This window comes from Microcebus murinus, chromosome 20 (genome assembly GCF_040939455.1).
Source record: "Microcebus murinus isolate Inina chromosome 20, M.murinus_Inina_mat1.0, whole genome shotgun sequence".
NCBI classification, from domain to species: domain Eukaryota; kingdom Metazoa; phylum Chordata; class Mammalia; order Primates; family Cheirogaleidae; genus Microcebus; species Microcebus murinus.
Genome location: NC_134123.1, coordinates 31588561 through 31608452, shown reverse-complemented (window position 1 = coordinate 31608452; position 19892 = coordinate 31588561). Strand labels below are relative to the sequence as shown.

The 19892-nt window shown below is 43.9% G+C and overlaps 1 protein-coding gene across 1 annotated transcript in view; it reads right to left on the bottom strand.

The window, feature by feature from the left end:
- The window catches only part of CDH13 (cadherin 13), a 958432-nt gene that overhangs the window by 214627 nt on the left and 723913 nt on the right, over window positions 1-19892 (bottom strand). Inside the window, exon 7 of the mRNA XM_012743295.2 lies at window positions 12038-12216. Coding sequence (XP_012598749.2) covers window positions 12038-12216 — 179 coding nt within the window. The remainder of the gene's footprint in view (window positions 1-12037; window positions 12217-19892) is intronic.

The window sequence follows — 19892 nt, the reverse complement described above, 5'->3', positions numbered from 1 at the left end:
GGATCTGGATCCAAACGGTCCACTCCCCAAGCCATGCCCTTGGCTCGGGGCTGCGTCCACTCAGAGGGACGGGCATCTGTTCCTATTGTACGGAAGTAGCCCGTGGGCTAGAGGCTACCTGAACCTTCCTCCCACCCCCACTGCACCCTGGACACAGGGTTGGAGGGATCTAACTGGGGAGTGTGGCATCTCCTTGGCTGGGTCTCTTCCCTATTTTCCTCCCCTCTTCCTCCTCCTCCTCTGGATGGAGGGTTCCTGGGGTGGCTCTCCTTGGGGGGGGGCAGTTCTTATCCCACCCATGACTAGGGGGGTAATCCCTAATTCAGGTATAAAGTATTAGCAGGTTTATTTGGCCATAGACTCAAGACTTTCCTCTTCAATCAACTTCATTGATAATAAAGTCTATGGTTTGATCTCTAGTTGTCCTGTATCTTTTCAGGTGATTCTAATTTGGGAGGGGAAGGGAGGGTTCTATTCGCCAATTCCTGGCCCCCCTACACTGCAGCATTTACATGAATGCATCAAGGCCTTACTTTATGCCCTTTGATTAACTGATGATGTGACCATTCTCAACAACATACAATGTGCAGACCCACAGGACCATTGGACCCACACTCCCTTATAGACTCTGCCAGGCTGGGTTTATGGAACGGAAGCAGAACCAACGGGCTCCGCAGTGCCCTTTGGGAGAGAACATTCATATGTCCTTTCACCAACTCGGGCAGATTGGTTGGGTACGATGGCAGCTACCCAACCTTCCAGAGGGGCTCGGGCTGTCAATACACAGACCTGAGAAAGATCTGTCAAGGGGATGCTGCCTCTGGTTAGAACACACCTATGTCATCGCAAGTCTTGTCATTAAAATTATTACCGTGACATCAACTACTATTGGTTGAGAGCTTTAAATGTTCCAAAACCTGACGTGCTTTATACGTTGTCTCTTTTAAGCCTCCAAATCCTGCAAAGCAGGTTGTATCAGTTTTCTAATGCTGCTGTAACAAATTACCAATGCTTAGTGACTTTAAGACAACATGGATTTATTACCTATGAAAGCCCTGTGATTACACTGGGCCCAACTGGATAATTCATAATAATCTTTGAATCTCAATATCCTTGACTTAATCAGATCAGATCAGCAAAGTCCTATTTTCCCTATAAGGTGACATATTTATGAGTTCTGGGTTTGAGGATGAGGACTTTTTTGGAGGGCCATATTTTCTCTTCTACACAGGTCTTATTATGTGTTCCATTTTACAGTCAAAGAAACTGAGGCTAAGACAATTTAGGGGACTAAATAGGATACAAAGCTCAGATTCCTTCTCACAGCTCTAGAATTCTTATGCACACACTCTGAGCCACAGTACCATGTGGACTTGCCAATGGGAGAGCTGAGGGAAACTGAGTCAAGCTTCCCATTTGTGCAAAAAGTCTCTGAGCAAATAACACAGGAATCCCTAAAATAAGTTTTATAAAGTAAAAAGTTGTCCTTTAGATATCCGTCAAGATTTTTTTCATATGGATGAAAATGGCAAAAATGGCAACCCGAGACAGTAGATAAGGCAGAGGCTTTGGGGTCACATCCAGACCCCTGGCTCTCCAGCATGTGACTCGGGCAAGGCCACCAGGCCTTGGGAACTTGGAAACCCCTGGAGGAAATGGGCATGGCGATACCAGCCTGACAGAGCTCCCGTGAGTATTGTGAGCCTGATTCAATGCCCAGCTGAAAAAATGGGTGCTGTGATCACGCGCACTGTGGCTGCCCAATGCTGAGCACGGCACACGCCCCCTCGCATGTCAGATATGCCAGCACCAGCAAGAAGCAAGGATGGAGAAGCCTCTCGACCCTGGCCTATCTCAGAATGCCAGAGCCCAGGAAGACAGAAAACTAGAATCTAGGACCCTGGGAGTCTTCCAAGAAGAAAACTCAGCCCACAAAACAATTCAGAAGACACAAGAGAGAAAATATCTAAAGGAATTTAATTTTGGTTCCCGCTTTTAAGGTCCATAAACAGAGACGCCATTCATTGAATTTCAACAGCCATTTCTCCAGCTGTTCTTTGCAAAGGTCAAAACAATTTTATTTCCCATGGCTGTCTTCAAAACACAGAAACACACAACCACAATCTGTCTATTAAGCTGCCCGTTGGAATTTGTGAAAGAAAAGGTAAGCAGCTGGCCAGCGTGTGTTCGTGACGATCGTGTTTAGCCGAGGAAAGCCACCGCCGTGGCCGTGACACTTAAAGAAACGAGAATGCTTATCATTTCAAGTGGGAATGTTTTGACAAGATTTGCCTTAGCACACCTTTAAAAACATTCTTTCCTGACATTTGGAATGCCTTGCCTGTGATCTCAGCACTACTGGCGGAGGCTGCAATGCCGGGTACGACTCCCACTGTTGTGTCAACAAATAAACTGGCTCCTGTAGAAACCAGTCTCTGAACTCAAAGGTGATGGCGTTGTCACCCTCGATCCACCATGGTGTGTGTCCTAACCTTGCATCCCCTCTCTCAGGACCACAGACACAACTGTGTTTAAAAATGATTAACAGAATTGTGTTTGTATCACAAAAATGACACCTGGTCATTGCACCCAAACTAGAAAATACAGACAACAGCAATAGCTAATGCTTACCTATTACTCTTCTAAGCATGCTCATATTAATTCATTTAACCTTCACAACAGCCTTTGTGAGAGGAGCATCACTATGATTCCCATTGAACAGATAAAGAAACCAAGGTACTGTTCCAACCATAAGGGATTTGTTCTCTATAGTAGGGCAATGGAATTCTCTGGGAGCATCAACAGTGTTATGGAAGAACACTATTTAATGACATGCAAATCATAATTATAGCAACAGGTTATTCAAGCTAATAATAATGTTCCTCCTGTCACAGAGCTGGGAAGAGATGAAGTTGAACTTCAAACTCAAGCAACTTGGATCAGATGGCTGTCATCTTAGACATTGTTCTGTAGGAAAACTGAGATCACCTGTAGCCCTAAAATGACCACTCCCAAAATATCATACAAATTCGTTTACACTTTGGACCATGATGACACACACACACACACACACACACACACACACACACACACACACACACACAGTATAATAGTTTATGTATTAATAATATTTTGCAAACCAGCTGTTAACACATTGTGGACATCTTTCCATACCATTAAATATTCTTTTACAACATCATTTTACGTGATTTAATGATTTAATAACGAAAACAGCCATTCCAAGATGGTTGGATATAATATTTACTCCATGTCTAGACAGCACTTTCTTTTTTACTATTTTTAGCTTGAACTCATTTTTTAAATTATTGTAACCAAATTTTGAGTTTATATTTCATTACCAAGTGTCTGAGGTTATCTGCTTCTTAACCATGGAGGAAACGGACTATGCTGCCAAAGCAGCAGAATCACAGCCATCATCCATGACCTACTTCCTGTCCCTATAATCGCACTTCAAGGCAGTGATGAATAAGTGTGATTTAATATTTTGAGAGTAGACTGCAGATACAGGCACACGAAGACATACAATACAATAATCAATACATGAAACTGCTGCTATTCAGCTGTTTTGACAATGATCTAATTGACCAGGGTTGGCCAACTATGCCTTGTGGGCCAAATCCAGCCTGCTGTCTATGTTTTGATGGATCGTGGGCTGAAAAAATGATTTTTACATTTTTTAATGGCTATATTTCAAATGGTTCTGTAAGTACCTACATAACATCCTCAATTTTGCCTGCTGGCCCATAAAGCCTAAAAGATTTACTACCTGATTTTTAAAGAAAAAGTCTGCTAACCTCTGGTCTAATAGGGATCATCCTGTAACTTGAAGTCCCATTTATTGTTGAATGTGACGTCATAGTGCCACACGCCCAATAAAGTTGACTATGCCTTTTGGAACCTCAATGTGTTCTATTAAGTGATACCATCAACACACTCTTACCCTATAGAAAGTTATAGCATAGGAGATACCCCTTAGAACAGAAATGAAATAAATGTGGATCCCAGGTATTTTGAGATGTCGTGAAGTCTTGAAATGGCCTATTGCTAGTTCGTCTTAATTTAAGTGCTGCAGCTTTCGGTCACCCCCACCTCCCACACACTGCTACAAAATGGACACACACAACAGCTGTTACAAGAGCCCAGGTCCTGGCTGCACACTGGGAACATTACATGTAAATATGACACGATTACTTTTTAAATACTCTACACCAACTTTTCTTTCCTTAAATGGTGGTCATTCTCAACATGGCAGGAACAAAGCTTTTTCCTATTTTTCTCTGCCAGTTTGAAGCTGGAACTGAACTAGGAATCCTTTCTAGATTGGAGGGTACCTCTCCAGGGATGGTGTTTAGAACAATGTTACCTGAAGTTCGATAGCTTGAAAGCTGCTGATGAAGCAAAACCTGCACTAATACACTAATCATAGTACTTGGCTGATAAAAGGAAACAAACAGCTCTCTAAAAGAACTTTCCTTGAAAAATTCTTTAGCTTTTCAGGGTACTTCACATAAAATAAGATGGAGAAATTTAACATGACAAAAGACAGAAGTACTCTAAATTCATCATCACTCTACATTTGAAATTATTTTTTACCATATAAAAAGAAAAAAAAAGGAAAAAGGAAAAAGAGAAAGCTTAGAGAAGTAAACATTTGTTAAATCCAAAAAGATGAATCTCTCTTAATGACATAGTTAAGTGTCTTCGATTCAACATGTGCAAAGTAACTACTGATTGTCTAAGATTTTAAGAGGCACAAAAACAGAAGAAAGAAAATACCTGTAGGCTGTTGTTTACTAATCTACTTAACAGGCTGGAAATTTAGATTCAAGTGGTAACTCCTCATCTCTCTAGAAATCTCTGAGAATCAACTTATCAGTCACCGAGCATCTCAAGCCTGCCTCCAAAATACGTGTACTTTGTCACTGACCGTCTCTCTTTCAGCTTAATGAGCTTCCTCTCCAAGTCGCAGGTCTGCAAACGCTGTGTTTAACAGAGCTGTGTTTAATGTTTAAATAATACACGGTGCTTTTCCATTTATAGTAGGATATATCTATAATCCTTAGAATGACGTTAGAAGCCCTTTGTAATCTTGTTCCAACTCCCTGCCCTTTGCTGGCCTCTCTCTATACCAATTGAGTCTTCAAGTAGCATGCAAGTGTGCCATGCCTTTGCCTACGTCATTGCTGTCCCCATGACACCCTTGCTTCACGTTTCCACCTGCCCATCAAGGCTCAGTTCAGACAGCACATCTGTGTGTGTGTTTGCTGTTGACCCATCTGCTCTACTCCCATGGTGGGAAGCTCTGTCTTTGCACCCCTGTTACCCAGCACTGTACCATGTATTCAGCAGACATTTCTGGATGTTCAATACTTATTTGTCAGCCTTCACCCCTGAACTTTTGGGCTCGGTTACCTCAGTGTTTCCCTGAACTTAAAGAGCCTGCCGTATTCTCTGCTGCATGGACAAAGTATAAATCCACTTTCTGCAGAAGAAAGCAATGCCATTTTGTTCAGCTTCTTCAATCTCATTGCCAGTCATGAAAATAATAACTAACATCAACTGATATTCACAGATTGCTTATGGATCAGTTAAGCATTGTGCTAGTACTTGACACATCTTACTTAATCTTTTCAACAAGCCTACGGGATGGGGTCTGTGATTATCCTCATTGTATCAGATGAAGAAACTGAGGCTTAGAGAGGATACATGATGTGCCCAAGTCTCAAAGATGATAAAAAAACAGAAGTAGGCTGTGCCCTTGGCCCATGCCTCTCAGGCCAGGTTGCAGCTAGCTGGAGGCCCCTCTCGGCCACTAGACACAGTCCTAGCTTGAAAAGATTGGTGGGTCAACCTTGGAGAGATGTGGGAAGTGGTTAGGATCGTCAACGGAGTCCTAAGATTCATCAAGATCTTATAGAATTTATCCAGAGTGGAGGAATGAATGAGGTCAAGAGATAAGACCCTACGTCCTGTGTCTCTGTCCCCACTGCCATCAGCAGGAGCCTGCACACCTGTGGCTGAATTTCAGTGCCCAGGGCTTAGAATCCTACCTCACAAATACCCTGTCCTATTTGCTCACATAACAGAGCATGTGCAATTTGCCTAGGGCAGCTCACTGCCCGTGTTTCATTGCAAGGATAATGCATTATTTAAAAAATAATAAGACAATTTATTTATACCAACTTCTCCCCTATTTTCTCAGCAGCAAGTGATACCAAAAAATGGGGAAAATTATCCCAACAAAAATATTTATGAGTAAATAGCTCACATAAATGGTGAGAATTCTACTATCTAAATAATTCTGGTTCCACCCACCAAAACAAAGGGAGAGAATGTTCCTGATGGCATGATTGAATTGTAATTACTGCCAATGTTTTAAACATGATGATAATGAGAAAAATATTAGCATTAGATCAGAGCTGCCTAAAAACATTTATTTTCCTAAAAGTATGACTGCTACCTGTATCTTTCATTTAAGGCATTGAGGGAAATGCTATCCATAATTATTATTATTATTATTATTTTAGGAAGCTTGACTTGATATCATCATTTTGACAGATTTCTGTAGTGTGTGACAATATTTTAACGTGGATCGCTTTGACCAAACACACAGTTCTCTTTTGGCCTGCAGCTATGCCTCCACATTCATTGACTACTTTGCATAGGATGTTCTACCTAACAATCTTCCATTTTCTTCTCTGACATATTCAAGGACTCCTGAGTATCTCACAGCAAACAAATGCACATAAATCTATAAACCAGTCCTTATGTGACACTTACTGGGGAAAGAAAGAAATTTTCTCAGTTTTCACATGTGGCCTAAAAATTTGGGCATTATAAAGTCTCAGAAAATCCTTTACCAGCTGAAAATAGAAAATAAATTACATTCACAGTCCTAATATCTTTTATTATATGTACATTTTCATGGGCTGGTCATCATTTTCCTTCAATTATCAGCAAAATAATATGTAATTAGGTAAAGGCAAATTCAAACAAGGATAGAAAAGTGCTCAGCTCAAACTCCTTAAAAAGACTAATGATACTTTCACAATGCAAATGTTAAGATTGCTTTTGAAGGGTCTGTCCTGAAGACCGTTTTTATTTAAAAACAGCAACAACCACAAAAACATGACCATTAGCCACTTTGAGCAGTTGCAAATCGTGGTTGTGTTCAGAAGAGTTGGCAGATTTCAGCTGATGAATTTCAGTCTAGCAGCCAAGATGATCAACTAAATAAACCATTTCACAAATGCGAGGGACTTTATCTGATCTTATTTTGTAGCGTGGCCAGACATAGTTTAAAAACGCAGAAAGAAATGCCAGGATGGCGGAACTGAATATGGCTATAGAAAAGAATAAAACAGTGCCCCCGGTGAACCCAATTTCATTTAGTGGGATATATTGGTCTTATTTTCTCTGAACATTTCCACAGACATTTAAGCAAGAGGCACAGGTCCTCACGTCCATCCTAGTCACCAAGTAGACCAAGGCACTGTTTCTCAGAGCCAAGTGCAGTTCTTGCACAAGGTAAACGTAAGTGGTTATTGGATACTTACACAGGGTAAGGCTAAGCTCTCAACTAAAATAAAGTAACTTCCTCCGTTTACATATCCATGCTGGAATGTGGATCTTGCAGTTCTTCTGAGATCATACACACTTAAGGCACACAGGACATTCACCCACCTATTCATTCGCCCGTCCAGCTAATCTTTACCGCATGCCTGCTAGTTCTCTGGCACTGTATTTGGCAACAAGACTGCAGAGACAGGATAAAGGTCCTTTCTTCAGGAAGTGTACATCCTGGCAGGGCTTCAGCAAGAGTGAATGGATGGGCTGGGCATGGTGGCTCACGCCTGTAATCCTAGCACTTTGGGAGGCTGAGGTGGGAGGATTGCTCGAGGTCAGGAGTTCGAAACCAGCCTGAGCAAGAGTGAGACCCCTGTCTCTACTAAAAATAGAAAGAAATTAATTGGCCAACTAAAAATATATAGAAAAAATGAGCTAGGTGTGGTGGTGTTCACCTGTAGTCCCAGCTACTGGGGAGGCTGAGGCAGGAGGATCGCTTGAGCCCAGGAGTCTGAGGCTGCTGTGAGCGAGGCTGATGCCATGGCACTCTAGCCTGGGAAACAGAGTGAGACTCTGTCTCAAAAAAAAAAAAAAAAAAAAAAAAAAAAAAAAAAAAGAGTGAATGGAAGAGCTTATAATGGAAGATGTACCGTGTTTCTAAGGGAAACCTGATGCCCATTAATGCTCAGCTATGACACGGAAGGGGACGTATGACATGGAAGATCATGTCACCTGCTCCCACAACTCAGCTGTGAATCTTCTTCTCTTCCTCACATCCTTCCTGTCTTTCATCTCTCAACAAATATTTTTTGAACATCCCTCATGTGCTAAGGACTAGGAATGTGTCACAGAACAAGCCAGACATGAGCCTTTCCTCCTGATGCTTGGAGCATGAAAAGGAGCTGATCAGATGAGGACACCTGCCTCAGTTGGCCCAGGTGATTCAGAAGAAAGGACAACAGCCAGAGTGGTAACATAATAAAGTTCATTTCTCCACTGCAGTACTGGACTATCCTCATTTCATAAGCTTTACTACAAAGCAAACAAGTGAAAGGCAGGAAAGGTGAATGGATGGGCAGGTGCAAAGAAAATGCCCAGTGCCCGCCACCTGCACAGACGTCTTATTTCTGTCTGAGCCTTGAGTAAACACCTCCTGCTGGGGGTCCTCCTTGGGAGATGTAGGTATGTAAAAGGAAAGGCAGTACAGGGAAAATAAAAAGGAAGAATTCACATTGTAGCAACTGAGCTCACGTCAACCAGTGGGCTCCTGGAGCCTCCGCCCCCAACAAGCCAGGAGACACATGTCTGCCTTGCCCCCTCGTATGGGGGGAGCTGGAGCAAAGTGTTTGCCCCGTGTCCGCAGCCCCCACCCTCGAAGGAGTCCCTATGTATTTGCTTACGCTCACCATCTTCAGTGCTCAAACACGCTATTTGAGATACACGAGTGAAGACAGGGTAACTAAAATTGATGTGAATTATATCAAAGGGTTTAGGGTCCCAAATAGAAATTTTTTTTTTTTTGTGATGGAGTCTCGCTCTGTCACTGGGCTAGAGTGCCAAGGCATCAGGCAAGCTCACTGCAACCTCAAATTCTGGGGTTTAAGCGATCCTCCTGTCTCAGTCTCCCAAGTAGCTGGGATAACAGGATCATGCCACTATGCCTGGCTGCTGAGTCTCAGTGAGACAGAAACATCGCAAACCCTGGGAGAGATCACTCAATGCAAGTGATGTGCAAGTGCTGTCCCTTTAAGGACAAGGGACTTGGAGTCACGTTTTCCCTCCTCAGCAAACACGCTGAAGGGGAGCTTACCACAGCACTAGCAAACAGACAAGGCTCGCCTAACTTTAGGGACGTTTCTTTCCTTTGCATTGCACCGACGTTGCCTGAATCAGCACTGAACTCTGGAAACCCTCACAGAAAAGTGACACTCTTCATTCATTTTCATTGATTTTCCAATTTCAGTTAAATTGCATTTATCTTTTTTTTTTTGAGGGAGCGCTGTTTATATATTGTGGCGAGAAACACTTAACTCACATAATTATATACTTATTGCAACTTAACAAAAGCTCAAGTTAAAAGATCATGAGCTGGAAACATATCTGTCTCCAAATTAAACTTAAGAAGTGGAATAATATGGAGAAATCACTGTGTTTCATCTTTGCCCCGTGAGGACTTGCAAGAACCTTTGGGAGCACCCAGGGTCACGGGAAAGCCGGCGCGTGTGCGAGAGCCCGCGTGTGCGCGCACACACATGCCTTGTGTGCAACAAGAGAGCGCTGGAAAGTCATTACTTGCCTCCAAAGAAGAAGAAAATACATCAGTCATAAAAATAGGGAGGGTTAGAGAATGGGAGACAAAATGAAGGGAATGAACTCAATATTTTTTCTACTTCTCTATTTTTTAACTAGAAACAATTACATTTTCCAAATGACAACCTCAGTTTCAGTGTAAATTTCTTTTCTCCCTTACAATAATTTTCTATTTCTAACTGCTTCCCAACCCTCAAGTATAAAATCTTAGGGTCATTTTCAGTTCAGTCTTGCCTTTCCTCCTCTGTGCCAACACACAATTAGGAATTTCCGGAGTACTCACACCGTGCTAGGCAGTGGGATGCAAGCATGCCTGTGATCACCATCTCTGTTCTCAAGAAATTTACAGTCTACCAGGGGTCCTCAAACTTTTTAAACAGGGGGCCAGTTCATCGTCCCTCACACTGTTGGAGAGTGCGCACTGTGGGCCTGGGACGAGTCGGCTGCTAAGCAGGACAGGCAGCGGAGGCAAAAACACCCGGAGGGCAGGATCAATGTGCTAGGCGGCCCGCGTGTGGCCTGTGGGCCATAGTTTGAGGATGCCTGGTCTAGGCCAACATTACCCCGTAGATGGAAACGTTTCCGTGATGATGGAAACGTTCTATCTGCACTGACCAACACAGTAGCCAGCAGCCACATGTCACTGCTTAGCACTTGAAATGTGGCTAATGTGACCAAGAAACTGACTTATACATTTTAATTTTAAATAATACATAAATAAAAATTTAAATAATCACATATGACTTGTGGTTACCATATTGGGCAATTCAGGTCTAGACCAACAGAAAGGGAATGTTCTTCAGAGCCAAATAACAACTTAAAGTAACACATGGCAAGTGCCATACGATGCCTACAGGTAAAGGTGGTCAGAGATCAGAGGAAGAACAAGACAGTGGGAAACTGAGGTGGGTGAGGATGGCTTCTTAGAGGGGGTTGATCTTACCCAGAATCTCGTCAGAAGCTACAACATATAAAAAAATAGTAAGGAGAGGAAAAGACTCATTGATTTATTTAATTGAAAACACTGAGGGTAAAATGCAGAGCATGTGAGGGAAATCCAACATTTAGCTTGGAGTAGATGGTGCTTGCAGAAGGTCAAAGGTGACTCCGTGGTGTCATGCCTATGGAGCGATGTCAGGAACAGAGAATTCCAGAATGGGAGAGATTTGGGGTGGATGGAGGGGGTGACAGGTGGATAGGAATCCACAAGTTGGCTTATGCTGTGTTTAGAGGGCCACGAGGGTACTTAAGGTAGTTTATAGTGAGCTACAAGGTGGACCTTGAACTTAGGAAAGGGCAGGGCCAGAGGGGCACATTTAGAAGGGGACGTAGACAGGGGAGGAGCATATGTCCCACCTAAACAGGACAACTGACACCCAGATCTATGTGAATGTCACATCTCATAGGACTGACTGTGCATGTACGGAAATTGGCCCCAAAGATTCCAGAATTTCTGGTTTTCAAAAAACCTGGAAACAGGATTTTTTTTTTTAGAAATTTGAAATCTAAATATTTTGATATAGCAATTAATTATAAAATATTCAAAACACCATGGGCCAAACCAAAGAGCAGGTGTGTGGACTGACTGTGGTCCTATGGGTCACCTGCTTGTGACACATGACCTAGAAGATGGAGGAGATTTCACAGAGGGAGCCCAAGGGACGAGAACAGAGAGTGAGGAAGAGAGAGGTTCCAGGGGACACAGTGACGTCGGCAGCTAAGGGTTGGAAAGAGAAAAGAAGTAGGCAAAGCCACTTGACCCTGCAACAAGGGACAAGGAGAGCCTCGGAGACCCTGGGGACACAGTCCCCTTCCTTCCCTCCCTTCCTTCCTCCCCACTCCCCTCCCTTGAGATTCCAACACCACAAGGGCCTAAAGAGTAGGGGTTGGAGAGGAAACAGAGGCATCAGGTTGAACGAATGCAAACAGTTCCAAATGATTTGGCCTTTTAGAGTGTGTGTTTTCCTGGGTCACATAATATCTCGTTTCCTTTTATAGATCGTCCCTGCCCGGCCATGTCTAAATGCCACATTTCTGCCTTCACCATGTAAAGCGCTGTTGACTGAAGCCCCACGTGTTCCCTTGTGTGAAATCCACACTCTATTCTTGTGAAAAAGAGAATGTATTCCTTTCAGCTCACCTCCCGGTCCAGCAGCGCAGGTGACACAACGGTGACAATGTCTCCTTTCTCAGGATCGATGTAGAACATGTTGGGAGACGGCTTGTCAGGCGTCTGCTGACGGATATTGTACCGCAGGAGGGCATTATCGGTGGCCGGGTCGTCCGCGTCGATGGCTGTCATCCGCATCACTGTGGTCCCTACGGGGGCAGGAGAGAGGGCGGGACATGGTTACCGTGGGGGCAGCGATGGTCAGAGCCTCTTCCCCACCCGGGCAAGAGCAATGGAGGAATGTGCCAATCACTCTCCAAATTCAAAAAGAAAAGTATTTCCTGAGCTTTGACATATTTTAGCTTTCCCTCCCCACTCCATCACGTGAAAAGACCTGAAATAAAGAAAAACATCTTTGCTGTTCAGCAGAGTGACTGCTTCATTTTCCCTTCTGCTGACGTGCTGTGTATTTTCATCGGCTTCCACTGCACTGTGGATGTGGCCCTGTGACAATGGCCTTCATTTTCTTTTCTTTTTCCTTTTTTTTATTTCAGCATATTATGGGGACATAAATGTTAAGGTTACGTATATTGCCCTTGCCCCCCACCCCCAGTCAGAGCTTCAAGCATAACCGTCCCCCAGACGGTGCACAACTCACTCATTGTGTATGTATATACCCATCCGTTTAAAAGCTCTTATCGATGCCTACTATGTGTGCCTGGGCTGGGTGTTGGGGAAATAGAGCTGCAAGAAGACACGTCCCCTGTGGGCAGGAGTTCAGAGATCAGTACGAGCGAGAGCCTATACAGAGGGAAAAATGATAAACATATCAGGCGCATCGAGAGCGGGCACCGTGAACACAGAGGAGAGCCGCCTCGCCCAGCATGGGGTGCGGAGAAAGGTTGCTGACATGGTCACCCAGGGACGAGTGGATGTGAACATGAGGGACAAGGGATCCCAAAGGGAAAAGATATTCCAGGTATGGGGAAATGGGAGCAAATGTTGTCCGAGCACCTACTGTGTAGCAGCCACGTTATTTTAGGCACTTTGGACATAAAGACGAGGGTAACAGGGTGGGTTTTCCCCCCAGACAAGCAGGACCTAATTCTGTAACAAGCAGGTGGACTATTTCATTAGTTCAAGGATGGATAAGGGCGTCATATAACAGGTCTGACACACGGCCAATGCAAACAAGAACTGCTATAGCCTTTCAAGGATAATTGGGCAGTAAATAGCAAAAACAATGCATTCACCTTTTCAGTATCTACTTTCAAGAAACATTTGCACGTATCAGCAAGGGGTTTATGCAAGAAAGTTCACAGCAGGATTACCCATAATGGTGAAAAGTTTGGAAATAACCTAGCTGTCCAACAGCAGGGGAACTGCTAAAATGATAGTATCCCCACACTGTGAAATACTTCACAGCAGTTTCAAAAAGGTTGTACATCTAATATGCTCTAACATGGAAAACTCTCTAAGATATATTATTATTATTTATTTATTTTTATCTTAGCATATTATGGGGGTACAAGTGTTAAGGTTATGTATATTGCCCATGCCCCCTCTGCCCCCTTGAGTTGGAGCCTCAAGAGTGACCACCCCCCAAACACTGCACATCTCACTCACTTTGTATATATCCATCCCCTCCTCCCCTCTCCCACCTGCCCGGCACCTGATAAATGTTATTACTATATGTCCACTGAGGTGTTGATCTATTAACACCAATTTGCTGGTGGGTACATGTGGTGCTTGCTTTTCCATTCTTGAGATACTTCACTTAGTAGAATGGGTTCCAGCTCTATCCAGGAAAACACAAGAGGTGCTATATCACCATTGTTTCTTAAAGCTGAGTAGTACTCCATGGTATACATATACCACATTTTATTAATCCACTCATGAATTGATGGGCACTTGGGTTGTTTCCACAACTTTGCAACTGTGAATTGTGCTGCTACAAATATTCGAGTGTAGGTGTCTTTTTCATAAAGTGACTTTTGATCTTTTGGGTAGATATATTATTAAGTAAAAAAGTTAAGTTGTGCAATGGAATGTTATCCACAGGATGACATCATTTTTGTGGGCTTGTTTGTATACAGAAAATTCCATGATACTTTACATTTTGCAGGTATGGTTTACGGTCATAAATGCAAAGAACAAAGTCTATAAAGGTGAACTTCACTGTGCAGAGGGGGGGTTAAATCTCATGAAGGAGAGAGGGGATTGGGATTTGGGATGGTCATCAGGAAATAAATTGGCCTAATTTTTAATGTTTTAGTTATTTGTATAGGGTGAATGTATTGCTTTTGCATTTAAAATTTAATTTATAAAGAACATAATTATAAGTACCAATAAAAGCACGGTTTAGAGCAAAATCAGGCAAATCTGCCTGCTAGTCTTGACAACTGACAATAGCAATTGTGTTGCTATCATATTTGGCTTAGGGCACCTGCCTAACCATAATTTTTTTTTTAAATCACAGTTTACTCTTCTGTGAATATGGGGCCCCATCTTCTGATTCTGAACTCTTCTGGACTCTCAAAGTGTGACTTCACTGACAAAAGATCAAAGCCCTAGACCCATAGTTTCTAGCAGGAATATTCACACATAGAAAATGCTGAAGCCTAAAGGAAACATAGAATTTATCTAGTTCAGCCACCATCCCGGTGTTCCTTTCCCTTACACAACAGTGCCTCTCCAGCTAGCAAAGCCAGTTTGTTTTCTCACCACTGGAATCCGATTATCAGCCATCAGGCCTGATTAATCAGGCAAGCAAGGGGGATCTGGCCATCCTAAGGGTTGGATCCTTTGTGAAGTAGTCTCAGTTAATTTCACAATGTTGCCATTCATCTAGGTGCCTCAAAGTGTATTTTCTATCTACCCTGTTTCTTTGCCCTGTGAAACTGTTGCAGGGCAAGCTTCCGGGTCCAGGGCAAGAATAGAACCTTCTTGGCTGGTGCAGCCCTGCTTGCTTTTGGAACACAGCAGTGAACGGTACAACTCTGTTTCCCATTGAGCCAGACTGTGGAATCCGTTCTTAACTCAGTGGTCCAGGAAGCCACCCACAGTCCATGGGAGCAGGAATGAAATGTGACACCTATTTGCCTTCCTGAGCTAAGCAGACAGACAGTTTGAGGAGCCCAGTCAGAAATGAGAGGCCGATTTCAGGCCCTGATCTCACTCAGGGATGTGCCATCGTGAGCTCTGTGTGGCCAAAGGCATAGAAGGAGGCCTCAACCCCATCAACTCCACACCAAACAGTTGCAGGTTAAGTACACTTGACCCGGTGCCTCACATTCGGCCAGCATCTAATGAATGCTTGATTGATTGGATCTGCACCCTATTTAATCTGCCTTTAATTGAAGTCATAGAGAGTATAAAAATGAAGTCATCATGGCTTGCAACTGACATATGCATTAAAATGATTAGAGGAAGAAAAAAGATCTCTCGGGTTGACGGGTCTTTGGTTTTCACCAGGAAATTTATTAGGAATATCTTTGTGTTTACAAATTTGATAACATGATGTAACAAAAGGTGATCCTGGACAATTCCCAAGGTTACATAGAAGATGCTTTTTATTTTAATGAATTGTTATAGGCAACAATTGAACTTGGCTTTAAGCCCTGCCTTTGTCTTAACCCAGACATGAATACATAACTGAATTTACTTCTGAGTAAGTCCGGCCTCTGGGCCTCTGTGGAGCCTGCAGAGGGCCTAAGTCATGTAAATAGGTTTGCAGGACTGAAGAAAATGACCTGGGGGTGACGTGTCTGGGTTCAAGTCTTCACTAACTGCATGGACATGGGCACATTACTCAACTCTCCTTTAGCCTCAATTTCCCCATTTTCTACATGAGGACATTAACACTTTCCTCTTTGGTTGTAGTGAGGATTTAATGGGATGTCCTATTTAAAGAACTGGGTATAGTGCCCAGTACGTTAGCATTCAGAGAAGGATGCCTTCTATTGTCAAACCCTGCCCTGGGTTCTAAGCCAATCATGGCAGTGCCTACAAGGGCCTCAGACAAAGGAGCTTAGAGTCCAGTTGTCCAAAGATTCTGGAACCTGGTAGGGCAGGACGAGTCCAGGTGCCCTTCATCCTTGAGGTCCCCTGCTTTCCCCGCTCCCTTCTCCCCTCCACTTTTCTCAGTCTTCGTGTGCAGACTGGGTTTCTATTACAGAGAGCGCAACTTTACACCACCACACACACACTCATTCTGTGGTCTACACCACTTCTCCATGTGGTACTACTTCCTCTAGGATTAAGGCTCTATCCTGAATCCCAGTCTATCTGCTGAGCCTAATACCCTGTTTAGCTCTTGCCAACCCCTCCCCTGGAGGCTGGATCATGTTTTTCCCACCTCTACATTCTGCGATGGCTGGACACACCTGCTAATAGGGAGGGTTCACAGTGGCTGCATAAACCTTTGAAGCAAGCATTTCCTAAATCAGATCCAAATCCTAAATCAGATTCCTTGGGTTCTGTAGAGAAACAGATTTGGGAAGTATGTAGCAAACACAGCCAAGCAGGTTTCCCACCTCAGCCCATACCCCCAGGACGTCTAGGGACTTTGTTAAGCAAACGAACAGGGTCTATCTCCAAGAGAGGGTGGAACCTGCAGCGTTCCCCCAACTTTGCTATTGATGGAACCTCTTCATTTAAAGAACTTTACGTGATGGGCTACATGGTGCTAAACTTGAGCTCGTGGTGGGTACAGACTGTTCTGTTCATCTTTGGAAGCTCAGTATATGACATGAAGTAGGTCTCCTATCAGTGTTCTTTGAGTTGGGTTGCATTCTTGTCATTCACTGCAGCTCCGCCTCATTCCATGCTAACCTGAGCCATCAGTATCTTTTCTACAGAGAAGAGTGAGAAACTGGTCAACTTGCCTTGAGATTTTTCACAACCATGCATGCTTCACTACCATCTCTGAGCTTTTCATTCAATACCCCTTGTTGGAACTGAATTCCGTGGTCATATACCAATGCTGGGTCCAGGGCTGATGTGCAGCAGGTAGACACAAGTGCAGCTATTCCAACTGCCTGTGGGTGGCGCTGATGCCTCACTCCTTGCCCAAGCCCAGGTACAGGACTCTAAGAATGACTGATTCATTTCCACCAGCCCAGGCGCTTCCCATCCGTGTTTGCCTCGTGCGTCCCAATGGCAGAGAAAGGATAATTACATGATAGACACGCGTTGGTCCTCCACACAGTTCATTTCTGTCCTTTCCCCCATCACAATATTCTCCTGAGTGTCAAAATAAATGATAATCACCCTGTCACTCCCTGAGCCAGATGAACTAGCAGTGGCCCCTCCAAAGAAAAATAAGTCTTCCAGTTTGCCAGTGGAAATTCTCAAGTTGGGTTGTCATTTTCTTTTGTTGAAGGACATGGCTGCAGACTTGACAGGCTGATTAACAAGGGTGATTATTTCCCCCTGGTCACGCAGCCCCTTCCTCTTGACTGCAGCTCCCTGATTACAGCAAGTGCAGCCCGGGGTCTCGGCCTTGAAAGCCAGCCTTTGAAGTTTTGCTTTTCTGTGCCTTCGAGCAGTCAAGCCCTTGGGAAGGAGAGTGCACGGCTGACAGCCAGGGGCTGTGTCCAGCCAGCCTCAAGGATGAGGAGGCTCTGCAAGACAGAGACAAAATTATTCTTTTCTTAAAATTTCTGTGACTTCATCCCTAAATATTTCCTTTGATCAAAAAATGTCCGGCTTCCTCTTCCCATGAGCGAATCATGTACTGAGACACAGATGTTCTTATCTATATCAGGCACTGGGTTTCTGGTAGCACAGTTAGAGCAACTGTATGCTTTCCAGGGAGAGGTGTAATAATAGTAAAACAAACATGAGCAGAGATGGCAGATGTGACCAAATGAACTTCTTTGATGTGACAAAATGGCACTTCATAGTAAAACATCAAACTCGTGAGAGGAGGCAGTGAGTTCTAATTCCACCCAAACAATAATTTCTGCTACTGAATTATCTAAGGGATGTGCCTCAAAGGTTACTAGCAGGAGACTGTGCTGATGGATACTCCATGGATGACTTATTACTTGTGTGTTCACTCCTCGTAGTGGAAGAAAAGCCTGTAGACCTTTAGCACCCCGGTTTGTTGAGCCAGGTGATACAGACGTAGAAGCTGCTGCTATTTTAAACTCCAGCATCTTAGCGTATATCTGGTTGGAATGATTATAATTTGAAACTTAATTTCCCTTGAGGCCCCTTCATGTCGAAGGGGTTTTGGGCATCCTGGTTCTAAATGTCTAGCCGGAGAGTTCTCGATGCAGGGTGACCAACCAGCCCAGCTTTCCTGGGAATGAGGGGATTCCAGGACAGTCCTGGGCTGACCAGAATGAGCTGGTCACCCTGTAGGCCAAGTTCTGCTTTCAGATGTAGACACATCTCGTGGTCATGACCAGCACAGTGCCGATGCGAGAGCTGTTGCTAGGCTAACTTTAGTGGCCCGGGACACAGGCCACAGCCATCACTCAGCTGAGTGCACTGGTTGCACCAATCTGGGATTGTTTTCTGACTAAGCAAGTGGCCAGGACCCAGTTCCCTCCTAAGAGTCCTCAAGAGTGAGGAGAGAGGGCTAGATCCACAGACTCAAAGCAGAGCTGCGCCAGCAGCTGGGCTGACTAGTTCTAAATCCTGGCCTCAACATTTACCAGCTGGGCCAAACCTCAATTTTCTCATTTACAAAACAGCTCCTCCCTCATGGGTTGCTGGAGGCATTGAGTAAATTAATGCAGTCTTCTGAAACCTCTTTTTTCCCCCATTAACACCTCACCCCAAGAGCATTTTTAGACATTTTTTTTCTATTTGATACTCTTCCAACCAGCCACAAAATGATAATTTCATAGATATACTATATATCACTTTATGTACTATGGCCCTTTACAGGGTACAAACCATTGAATATCTAATATTTTTAATTTTTCTCCTCTAATTACTAATTTTCTCTCCATTAGGAGTGATATTACCTTCACTGAGAATGCACAAATTAATGGATGCAAAGGCCAATGCTTGGGTGATGGTAAGTAATGGAGAAAGGTAAGTTGTATTATTACTTTTATTGACCACCAGGATTTAGAACTCAGTTCTGGGGGACCCAGTGCTGAATGCAACAAGAGAAGGAAAACATCCTGTGGGACCCAACCACTTGGTTCAACTTGTACTAGGTCTAGGATTCACACTGAGGATCTATAGAAGCAGGAATTCACTGAAATCTCATAAAGAAACAATTCCTTTCTTCCCTTAGATGATCCTAGAAACTTCTGTTGAGTGTATACCTGCATTAATCAGCTTCCCCTGCTCTTGTCAACATTCCTGAGTAGATAGCAATTCATAGGGAAACAGTCAAATGATTAGTGATGAAAGATAGTCAGCCAACCTGATAGGTACCCAGAGGCAGGCCGCGTTCTGCAGTGCACCCGTTCCTGAAGAGTCACTCACGCGAGCAATCGTAAATAACGTTTCATTTTCCCATTGGCCTACATTAGCATTTCAGACCCGCTTTATCTTCATTTGAGATGATGTCCAATTGGAAGCCACTCCTCATCATTCAGCTTTATGGCTTTTTTTGCTCATCTTCTAAACACTCTCCTGGCTCGTGGGGTGGGCAGAGGAGGTTGGTTGGCTCTTGGTGCTGGGTGTAGAGACTGTTAAAGAAATCTCTGCCCTGAGCCTCAGAGGGCAGGAGTAGAGAAGTGCAAAGTGGCAGAGAGAAGAGGGGCTGCCGGTCTGACTCTGGGGAGGAGGGAAGGGAGAGAGAGCCGGCGAAGGCCTAAGGCAAGGCCCAGGAGATTGGCTGTATCTCCCTTTCTCCCTTTGGAGCCTGTCCCCTCTGTTGCCGAATTATCCAGGGACGGTCACTCCCAGCCCAAAG